This window comes from Anomaloglossus baeobatrachus, chromosome 1 (genome assembly GCF_048569485.1).
Source record: "Anomaloglossus baeobatrachus isolate aAnoBae1 chromosome 1, aAnoBae1.hap1, whole genome shotgun sequence".
In the NCBI taxonomy this organism is placed as follows: domain Eukaryota; kingdom Metazoa; phylum Chordata; class Amphibia; order Anura; family Aromobatidae; genus Anomaloglossus; species Anomaloglossus baeobatrachus.
In genome coordinates, this window is record NC_134353.1 from 574,861,513 (window position 1) to 574,873,755 (window position 12,243).

Consider the following 12,243-nt stretch of genomic DNA (forward strand, 5'->3'; position numbering starts at 1 on the left):
ATTTTTTACAAACGTTTAAAATAAGCGATTAATTTTGTTCAACTTCACAATTGTGTCCCACTTGTTGATTCTTCACCATAACATTACAATTTTTATCTTTATGTTTGAAGCCTGAAATGTGGGAATAGGTTGAAAAATTCAAGGGGGCCCAAATACTTTCGCAAGCACTGTATATGTTAAAATGAATGGTGTCACTCAAAACTACATCTCATACTGTAAAAAACAAGCCCTCACAAGCTTGTCAACTGAAAAAAAAGTTATGGCTTTTGGAAAAAGGGGCAACCCCCCTCCCCCAAAAGCACAAAAATGGATGGAGAAAGAGTTAAACCATCTGTAAAGCCAGATGGCGTTTGTTACAGTGTACAAAGTATAAACTATTATACCATGCTTAGCTATGCACTTACAGAAGCCAGTCAACAGCGATGATAAGGGTGACATCCTCTGCTGGAAGCCCCACAGCACTTAAAACGATCACCATGGTAACCAGGCCGGCCTGAGGTACCCCAGCAGCTCCTACACTGGCCGCAGTAGCTGTCACACTATAAAAAAGTGTAAAAGTGGTAAGTAATCCTGCAAATCTCATGAAAAGGGTGTGTGCCCAGTTTGGTAGTTATCTCCTTATCCATAGCAGGGTTCAACAACAGTGATCAGGACTTTATCCCCTACCTAGGAGAAGGGAATAACTTCCAAACTTGGCACAAATCTTTTACTCATGGGTATTCTGTTAACAATATAAAACAAGAAATAAAACAATATAAAACAAGAAATTATAATAAAATGATGTGTAAAAAAAGATAAAATTGTCAAGAACACTGTTTTAGTGCTAATGATAAGAAACGCTAAAGCCTTTCCATGAAATAACACTGCAGCCATTGCTGTGACTAGCACACTATACCTGATTGTGACAATCTGACCAACATCCAGGTTCATGTCGTTCAGCTGCGCTATGAACACTGCAGCCACTGCCTCATAGAGAGCTGTGCCGTCCATGTTGATAGTGGCTCCCACTGGTAGAACAAATCTTGTTATCCGTTTGTCCACCCGGTTCTTCTCCTCAGCACAGCGGAAAGTTACTGGTAAAGTCGCTGAGCTGAAAATCATTAACACATGACATTATAAGACCTGACTGAGTCTGGCTGCGGAAAAACGGAGACAATGTGGACATCAGACTAGTAATCTTCTCATACAGCACATGATTTTCTGCCTCATTCTTGAAAAAAGAACAAAAATGTACCAACAGATGGCCATCATTTTATAGAACATTACTTTTTAACATGGTTTGCAGCATAGTAGGCTATAGACAGCCCGCAATGATCTATTCTATGGTGATTTGAAAGATGATTAGGGTCACTAAAGGTATTGATGGGGCAGAATCATATTTCTCTTACCATTTGGGACTTAAAATTTACATAAAATGGTGCATAATGTCAAATATTTAACTTCTCTTATCTTGTGCTGATATTTTTATATTGCTTCCGATTTTTGTATATTTAGGACATGTAAGACCATGTGCACACAGTGCATTTTTTTTACGTGTTTTTTGGTGCAGTTTTGTCACAAAACTGCATGCCTATCCTTATGCCAGTAAAGTCAATGAAAATTCTAAAGTGTTGTGCACTTATTTTTTTCATTGCAGATTTGGTGCAGAAAATAATCCGCAACATGTTAATTTCTGGTGTGTTTTTTCCTGTGTTTTTCAGGCCTTCCACCCATTGACTTCATTATAATAAACGCATGGCAATAACGCACGGTGTTTTTGGTGCATTTTTCAGCAGAAAATACAGTTTTGGTGCAGAAAATTTCTGCACCAAATACTCAGTGTGTGCACATAGCCTTAAACTATCTCTCAGTTGACTTGTGATGCTTTTTGCTTTAATGCAATCATTTCCGCACTTTGAGGTGGGCTTCACTGGTGAGGAAGCTTCCCAGAATGTCAGGCAGATTGGACATAATTTATAATATATTACACAGGTTTTTCTCTGTCTGCACGCATTTTTAGTTTAGCAATAAAATTCAATTACTGTATATTGTAATGTTACGATGGATTCAAGAGACACAAGAGATAAATGGGGATAACTTAGGCTGCTTTCACACATCCGGTTTTTGCCGTCTTGCACAATCCAGCGAAATGTGAAAAAAACGGATCCGGCGCTGGATCCGTTTTATTCCCCATTGACGACTTGTATTAGTGCCGGATTGTGTTGGATGGCCTTGTGTTGCATGCGGCGTCCACCAGATCCGGCGAAATTTCTTCTTTTGGCTGCCAGAAAGGACAAAGAATGCAACGTTTTTTGTCTCTGGCAAAAAACCAGACCACACCAAATCCGGCACCGTCCCGCATGTTGCATAATGGAAGCCTATGGGCGCCGGATCTGTCATCATACGGCATATGACGGAATCCAACGACGGATCCAGTTTTTTGAACTGAGCATGCTCAGTATCACAACAGATCCGTCAAAAAATGGAAGGAACGCATGGAAAAAATGATGCAATGGATTCGTTTTTTCACCGGATCTGTCGCATCAGTGTTTTCGCCAGATCGTGCCTGACGGCGAAAAACGGATGTGTGAAACCAGCCTTAGAATTTTGCCTAGATGCCCACAACTGTTGTGGGTCCTGCAACATCCTGCTCTGACAGGTGAGGCTTCATATGTAACGTATACTTTTTGCACTGCTTTATTGTATCTGCTTTTGACCTGTATGCTACGATTCTTTATTTTGTTACATGCTTGGATATATTTATTTTTAACGCCAGGATTAAACTGTGGTGGAATACAATGCACTATATAATTCAAGATGCGCACACCTCTCAATATTTTGGCACGTCTTTGGTTGTACTTGCATCAGAAATTAGAGCTTAACCATCACATGCTGGCATAGCTGATGGTAAATCTGTTGGTTAATCAAGGCTGTGCCTCCTCTTGCTAAACTTTGCCCACCGTTATTGCCACTTTAGCGGTGAGGTGGTGAGAGATGTGAAAAGTCACAAGTTGTAGTGCTTGATATTGTAACTTTTCTATGCCATAGTAGTGTCATGAAGTAATTGATACATTCTTACTAGTGTCTTTTTTATGATGTGTAAAGCAAAAAAAACAAAAAAAAAAAGAGATAAAATCTTAAATTGAACATATGATAAAATAAAATATTGACTTACCTTGATGATATCATAAGTGCTGTAAGAAGAGCTTGTGCCATACCCATTGCAAAACGGAAAGGATTTTTCCGCACTATTATTAAATAAATAAGTGGCAACACTATAATGGAATGAATGGCAAGTCTGTAAGAAAATATACAAAATAATTGTCAACCTGCTTCTATAAAAAGTCATTTTAGCCATCATCAAAACTTAAAGTAAGTTAGGTGTCTATTAAAATAATGTTTGGGCAGAAGAATACATTTTAACGGTACTATTTGCTATTGCATTTGGTATACATGCTATTTTAAAAGTACGGTATTTTTCTTTTTTACCATCATCAGAACAATGATAATGTTCGTGTCATAAACAAACATACCCGCTGAGCACTGTTGCCATATAAAGACCAAGCTTGCGGAAAATCTCCCAATCGTTAACTTCAATTATCTTCCCTGCTATCAAAAACAAGATACCAAGGGGCATGTACCTAAAATGTATCAAAGAAAAAAAATTATACTTGTAGTAACAATGACCATCTGATGTAAACTAGTGGGCATATATTATTCTATTAGAGAAGGACAAATACATTTACAGGACCCTGGTTAGCAACCAGGTCAATATTCCATGTCCACTGGATGAGAGCGGCCTGCGATCCATCTCTTATATTCCAGCATTTTGATTAGTCTGGCATGACATTGTGTGTTAATTATGTCGCAACCATGATGTGTAATCAAAAAAAGAGCCTGGATGATGTCAGATAGGTGATTCGCTGGGCTCATGTCAAGACGCTACGGAATACTGACCTTGACACTGGACCAATGTTCTGTGAATCAGTTCATATCTAGTATTATAGAGATATGATATACAGTCATGGCCGAAAGTGTTGGCACACTTAAAATTGTTCCAGAAAATGAAATATTTTTCCCAGAAAATTATTGCAATTGCACATGATTTGTTACACACATTCAATTCCTTTGTGTGTATTGGAACAACACAAAAAATAGAGGAAAAAAAAGGTAGATTAAACATAATTTCACACAAAACTCCAAAAATGGGCCAGACAAAATTGTTGGCACCCTCAGCTTAATATTTGGTTGCCCATCCTTTGTAATAAGTTACTGCAATCAATCGGGTCCTATAACCAGTACCAAGCTTCTTACACTTGTCAACTGGAATTTTTGACCAATCTTTTTTTGCAGACTGCTCCAGGTCTCCCATATTTGAAGGATGGCTCATCCCAGCAGTAATACATGCTGGCAAACTGCAGTCTAGCTTTATGTCTCTGTGTTAGCAGTGGGGTCCTCCTAGGTCTCCTGCCATAGTGTTTAATTTCATTTAAATGTTGCTGGATAGTTTGCGCTGACACTAATGCTCCCAGAACCTGCAGGACAACTTGAATTTCGTTGAAACTTGATTGCGGCTGCTTATCCACCATCCAGACTACCCTGTGTTGCAACCTTTCAACAATGTTACACAGCATCCACGTCCAGGGAGATTAGCTACAGTGCCATGGGCACTTGATTATGTTGTGCACTATGGACAAAGGAACATCAAGAACTCTGGAGATGGACTTGTAACATTAAGATTGTGGATATTTTTTAAAAATTTGGGTTCTCAAGTCCTTGGATCTTTTCTCCTCTTTCTGTTCATCATGTACACATGTAGAAATCCATAACTAGTCAGATAACAAAATACATGGCTCTGTTAATAAAGTATTGAGCTGTCTGACAAGTTAATAGTACACCTTTATTTATGTTAGGAGCATTAATTATAAAATGAAGTACTGTAGCATTGCAGATCCTAACAGTGCATATTATACTCACTGTCAAGATTCAGCAATGCTTGCAGATTCCAGCAGTCATCATGAGCTTCGTACTCATGGTCATATGCCAACTGGCTCCTCTTCCTGCTTCTCTCAATGAAGCAGGGACTGTAGTATTTTACTGAACAAAGAACAGATAGTTGGCACATGACTGTAAGCATGGAAATCGGCATATGAGTGATCATCTGACAGTTACTCAAACCACTTAAGCTGTGTATAGGAGAACTGAATTTTTGCCTCAGGTGCAGTAAAACCTAGATTTGCCTCTGTGCTCCCTGCCCTTTGAACTTTATGAATGAAGATTTACTTCACCTTCTTTCATTTTTCCTGGCAGAGTTAATAATGATTTTTTTTTAGTTTAACATAACTACTCAAAAGATTCTGGGACAAAACTACTATACCGCTGACATACTGTTCTAAGACTATTGATTTAAAACATAAAATGTATTTTAGCCATCACTTACCACATGATGATCTGGACTATTTGCATCGTTGCGTCATTTAGTGCATTGAAAAAATCCACCAAAACTTGGCCCTTTTCTCCCATCTTCCCAATGACAACTCCAAATACGAGACAAAAAACGATGAGCCCCAAGACATTGACTCCATCAGTGTATAGACCAACAATTTTGTATTCCTTTGTTTTGTTCTGCAAAGGCAAAAACAATCCCAACTTAAAAATGTATAAGACCACCTGTTATAATTCTCAACAAATATACAAATACATGCTTCACCTCACCTATTCATATATGCTTTCTTCCACATTCCCCTCCTGTATATTGCATTTTTAACTGTATGGTACAGGAACAACTCTTAAGGGTGCTTTACACACTGCGATATTGGTAACGATATATCTTCAGTGTCACGTCGTTAGTGAGGCACATCCGGCGCTGGTAGCGACATCGCACCGTGTGACACCAAGGAGCGACTATCAATGATCGCAAAATTGTTCAAAAACGGTGCTCGTTGACACGTCGCTCCTTTCCTTAATATCGCTGCTGCCACAGGTACGATGTTGTTAGTCGTTCCTGTGGCATCACACTTTGCTATGTGTGACACCGCAGGAACAACGAACATCTCCTTACCTGCGTCCACCGGCAATGAGGAAGGAAGGAGGTGGGCGGCATGTTCCGGCCGCTAATCTCCGCCCCTCCTCTGCTATTGGCCGGCCGCTTAGTGACGCCGCAGTGACGTCGCTGTGATGCCGAACGCACCTCCCATTTGAAGAAGGGATTGTTCGGCGGTCACAGCGATGTCGCTGACAAGGTATGTGCATGTGACGCTGCTGTAACAGTAATGTTCACTACAGCAGTGAGCACAAAATGTCGCACGAGCGACGGGGGCGGGTGCTATCGCGCTCGACATCGCTAGCTATCGCTAGTGATGCCGCAGCGTGTAAAGCACCCTTCAATCTCTACTACCTCATGGTCAGCTCCAATCATCTTCTACAAAACGTATCTTTATAAATCCTACTTTTTTTTTTTTTTATTATGATTTATACTATATACACCCAAGAGCTACCATGGAATATACAGCAAATTTTAATACTATAGATGCTTTATTCACAATGACAATGTTTTTTTCCCTTAAACTTCAGCAATATATTCTGAATTTTATTTAAAAGATGTATTACAATTAATAATATATCATGTAAGTATGAAAAAAAGGATCCTTCCATATACTAACTGGTTTAATATTATTAAATTCAGCTAGACATCCATGACATAAATATGAAACATTATAATAGAAACTTCATATTACCTCCTGATCTTCTGTCAAAAACAGATTGAAGGTATCATTCTTCTCAATAGTGCTGTTCTTGTCAGGTTCTTTTGATGGTTTTAGCTCTTCACGCTTGGTCTTGTACTGTAATAGAAAATATCCTTTGTCTTTGGCTCTTCAAATGTATAATAAAAAGCCACTAACGTATAAACAGTTGTCTTTGAGCAAGCTGACATAACACGGCTGATTCTGATACAATTAGACTGACCTGTGGCTGTGGTTGAACTCTTATTAAAGGGAATCTGCCAGCAGGTTTTTGTTATTTAATCTGAAAGCAGCAATTTGTAGGCACATAGAGCCTGATTCCAGATATGTGTTACTTATTAAGCTGTGTGTTGTAGTTTTAGTAAAATCAGTGTTTTTTTCAGCAGGAGATTATCACTGCTTGACTACATATCTCATGCATGAAAGTGATGATTCAAATTAATATCTGGCTATTTGCCATGCAGAAAGGATTCCAAGTAAAGCTGAGCGGACCCATTGAAGTTCAGGTTCTGCGGGTTCAGCTGGACTTTAGATAAAGTTCTGTTCTGAAAGTGACCTGAACCTCATTGGAAGTTACTAATTGGGCAGTGCGGTTCTCCGTCCACATACAGCCAGCCATAAACAGCACACTTCTGCTTTTTTTTTTTGTACACACTACATCCGATAACAGTTATTTTACCCACAGTGTGAGCCATTCAAACACTGCAAGCGGCTCGCACAGGGCCTTGTACAGCGATGGTCGCTCGAGTGGTTTACATAGAGCGCCAGAACTCAGGGACCTGTGGAAGCACCTGTTACGGTGCGAAACGGCCGTCGTCCGGCGCCCCTGCACTCCCCCCTCCCCGATTATGCTGTAACAATGCCGCAGATTGTGCAATAAATTTGCCGTTAATATCCACCAGTGAGTTGCCGCCATTCCTTCTCATCTGAAGTTCACATTGGATTCCTGCACTTTGGCAGAGCACCACAGGGGTCGGCTGGAGATCTGTGATCCAAGGGAAAACTACAGACTTGTGAGTACACACCTGGGCTTGCAGTGCCTAGCCTTTTCTTTCTATTATCTCTATTTACAAACATTACATTAATAATTCTAAACATTTCAAATTCAATCTGCAAAGTCTTTGCTACGGGATCATTTCCCACATGAATTCTACGTCATTGCAGTGCTTCTAATTAAAGGAGTTATCTTTGCAATTGATAACTGAACGATAGGTCTCTAAAGACAATAAACAGATGGGACCAAAGGGGTTAAGAATAAACTAACAGTAAATACGTACTAATTTCAGACCCTCACCTGACTCCTTAAACTGCCTCTGCAACAGCACCCCTTATGTATGGGTCTCTGTGACAGCACCCCTTATGTATGGGTCTCTGTGACAGCACCCCTTATGTATGGGTCTCTGTGACAGCACCCCTTATGTATGGGTCTCTGTGACAGCACCCCTTATGTATGGGTCTCTGTGACAGCACCCCTTATGTATGGGTCTCTGTGACAGCACCCCTTATGTATGGGTCTCTGTGACAGCACCCCTTATGTATGGGTCTCTGTGACAGCACCCCTTATGTATGGGTCTCTGTGACAGCACCCCTTATGTATGGGTCTCTGTGACAGCACCCCTTATGTATGGGTCTCTGTGACAGCACCCCTTATGTATGGGTCTCTGTGACAGCACCCCTTATGTATGGGTCTCTGTGACAGCACCCCTTATGTATGGGTCCCTTCAGTTTTTCCAGCACTGAGAATCATGCAGTCATGTGAGGGAAGATGATGCCTTAGAGCAAGAAGAAGTGAAGGGATCCCCGTGGAGGACCAAAGAGCTGCAGTGACGTAAGGAGTTAGGGGAGGGCCTTTGACTAGTTAATGTCATTTTCGTATATCTTAGCTGTTTTGCTCAATTCTTATGAACCAGCTCCAGGACAATTCAGATTCCCCATAATCTAACATTTGGGATAAATATGTAATGAATTTGATTACTTATGAATCAATTTGCTCATCTCTACTCTGAATATATTTTTACTTTTAATGTTGCACAATTTGGACCCGATTTGTTATTGCATTTGGGCCTTTTCATTCTAGTTTTTGGTGCGTTTTTTTTTTCCCTGTTTTTCATTTGCTCTACATATTTCTTCTAACTTGCATATTTTTTTAAAGTCACTTTTATATGAGTTTGCTTGTGTTTTTTTATGTTCTCCAATGTGGGATTTTACGATTTCAAAATGATTTTTTCAAAAAGTCACAAAAATTCTCAAATGTACTGCTGTCGCACCTGGATTTTCTTTATGCAATTTTTGCAACATTTTGAGAAGAATTATAACTGTTTGTGCTCAATATTTGCAAAAAAGGTTAACACAAAATAAAGGCGACTTTTGCCTTTGCACAAGAATCATGAACCGTGTGACCATTTTCAATGCTATAGTGGAAAAAAACAGAAAGAAAACTACAAGACAGAAATGGAAAGTGACCCCCAGGTTAGATTATGAAGTTTTTTCTCAAAACATTATGTTCACCAACAACATGACATGGTATAAACAAAATCTTCTAAAATAGTAACATACGCTTTCCAGCCAATAACAAATGACTATACAGCTCTGATAGGCAGTAAATGCAGGGCATTGTCTTACCTGCTGGAAGCATGCCTGGACAAGATTTTCTGGGAACATATTCCTAAGGTTAAATGAATGCTCAATTAAAAGTGACATTCACAAAGATAATAATGACTTATTAATAAACAAACAATATGGATATGTCTACACTTGTTCTGGTATTGTAGCTTAGTAAGGTTGAAAAAGCACATAGGTCCATCTCAAAATGGTGCCATAAACCCAAACAATATGCTAGAATTACTCCCGCAGTCAACAACCCATCTCCAGTCTACATCTGCTACTATTAACGATATTAATGATAATATCTTGTTTGAATTTGCATATCACCTAACAATGATCACTGACTAAAATCGAGCCCATCGGAATGAGGCATTATTTAATACTATCTTATCTTACAAAATCTAGACAAAAGAAATTCCAAACATTAAAGATATTTTTCCCTCAGGGACTATAATAACAAGTGCTACTTCTAATCCAAAGGTTTAAGGATTATTCCCATCTCCCAGATCCTATCCCAATATGTAGTAGGTGTAATAATAATAATAATATTATTATTATTATTATTATCATCAAATACCTCCAAATAGAAATGTAGTATAATTCTTCTGATTAGCTATTAGCTATTATCCCATGTGCAGGGTATTAAAGTAGCTTAGATATCCATGATTATGACCACAAGCAACTAACTGTTACTACAATATGTAATCATAACCATGGAAACCGAAGCTGCTGCAATGCTCTGCACATGAGGTAAGAGACAAAGTTAATAAGGAGAACTGTACTACATTTTTAATTGGAGGCATTCGCTAGTTATTATTATTATTATGAGGCCAGGGCCACACGGGGACTAATGTGATCCTCGCATGACACTCGGCTCACGCTGGCAGCACAGCGGGAGCCAAGTGCCATGCGAGTGTCACTGCAACTGAGGTCCGATCATGCAGTTGGACCTCAGATGCGGGGGGCGGGCCGGCTCTGAGGATGAGCGGGCCGGCACTGAGGAGGGGCGCGCCGTCACAGAGGAGAGGGAGGGATTTATCTCACTCTCTCCTCCGTAGCCGGCTATTGCCATTCCCGTCCTGCACTCGCAATCTTTCTCTCGCCTCATAGACTTGAATGGGTGCGAGAGAAAGAGTCTCGTATTACAATCGCAGCATGCTGCGATTGTTTTCTCGGACCGATTGGGGCCGAGAAAAGAATCGCTCATGGGTGATGACACATAGGCTAGTATTGGTCCGAGTGAAATGCGATATTTTATCGCATTCCACTCGGTCCGATTTCCATGCCGTGTGTCTTAGGCCTTAGACCTACTACATATAGGGATAGGATCTTGGAAATGGGAATAACACTTTACGACTCTCAGAAAATAGATACTCCACATACACTAGTGCATCTAGTTCCATCTGCATAATAATTAGCAAAACCTATTTTATGTTTGTACTATTGAATATATGATGCTAGGGATTGTGTCATCAGGAAACAACATATTGTTAAATGTATTCTTTTTTTTTTTTAATAATAATGTATATTTTTCAAATTAAAATTCACGATCTGAAAAATAAAAGTGCTGCCATGTTGACAATGGACAATAATTCCTGTTCTGTACAGATAATGTTCAGCAATCATTAATACAGATAGGATTATAATGACAGATAAAAAAAAAGCCTAAATATAACAGATAACTCAGGATCCATCATTAACAATAATAAGTGATGGTCACAGCTTCCCTCCTCACAAAGACTTTTGTCCAGAAAACGCTCCTATAGAAGTGGACAAAACAGAAACAGACAATTTCTGCCTTTGTGCATGTGCCTGCTGAACAGAATAAGAAGTATGCGTCTAATATTAGGTTTAGTGGACTATGAAAACATTGGAAGACTCCTGATTTATTTTATTTTTTTTTAAATACAGGTAGTATGGCAACTTAAAAATATTATCAAAATGTTTTCAAAAATACAATTAACAGAAAAATTGGAGTTAACAAATAGGTCACTTTGTGATGAAACATTCCTTTTACTACTACCGCGTTTCTCCGAAAATAAGACAGGGTCTTATATTATCGTTTGCTCCGTAAGTTGGCTACGGCTTATTTTCAAGGGAATTTTTTTTCCTTGAACAATTCCCATTTATTTTTCAACAAAAAATTAACATTTATCAAAATATAATCATATTATATTCTGGAACATCAACATAACTCTCCAAACCCCTGTGTGTAACACGTCTATACACACACACACACACACACACACACACACACACACACACACACGTGTATCCACGTACATATCAGCCGGTCTTCTCTTCTCTCTAATTGCACACTCCTGCAATTAAGGGTCCTTTGGTGACATCATGGTCACATGACTGAATTCACCAAAGGTCCTTAAGCAGTTGTTAACCTCATTATAGAAACGCTGAGGGCCCCTAAAATTTGCCCAGTTTGACTGTCCCTTATGTCTGTAAATGGGGCTTATTTTTGGAGTAGGGGTTATATTTCAAGCATATTCTGAAAATCTTGTCAAATCATGCTAGGAATTATTTTCGGTGTAGGTCTTATTTTCGGGGAAACATGGTAATTAATTGCAACACCTTGTTTTTCTGCAGTTGCTTAATGGATATTTACACTGAGTAATTATTGTCAAAGAGCGTAATTAGTAGGAACGCTTGTTTTTCATGATAACCGCATGGTTTAAACAGGATGCACAAAAGATCATCTTTCTCGGCAGCACAATATCTAGGATAAACAGGATTTTTGCTGCCGAGAACAATGACAACTTATAAACACTGATCATTCAGTGTGCATCTGAAGCGCGGTCTGCATGTGTGAACAGGCAATGAAACGACCACCAAAAGGCAAACAAGTAGCTGATCATTTAGTGCCCTTGGTCGGCTAATGTAAACAGAATTTTAGTGACACTAG

General features: G+C 39.3%; 1 protein-coding gene across 1 annotated transcript in view; it reads right to left on the bottom strand.

Moving 5' to 3' along the window:
- Window positions 1-12,243, bottom strand: part of SLC1A1 (solute carrier family 1 member 1) — a 129,442-nt gene that overhangs the window by 27,484 nt on the left and 89,715 nt on the right. Inside the window, exons 5-11 of the mRNA XM_075317591.1 lie at window positions 9,345-9,387; window positions 6,717-6,821; window positions 5,420-5,604; window positions 3,513-3,620; window positions 3,155-3,277; window positions 896-1,090; window positions 405-539 (exon numbers count right to left, since the gene is read on the bottom strand). Coding sequence (XP_075173706.1) covers window positions 405-539; window positions 896-1,090; window positions 3,155-3,277; window positions 3,513-3,620; window positions 5,420-5,604; window positions 6,717-6,821; window positions 9,345-9,387 — 894 coding nt within the window. The remainder of the gene's footprint in view (window positions 1-404; window positions 540-895; window positions 1,091-3,154; window positions 3,278-3,512; window positions 3,621-5,419; window positions 5,605-6,716; window positions 6,822-9,344; window positions 9,388-12,243) is intronic.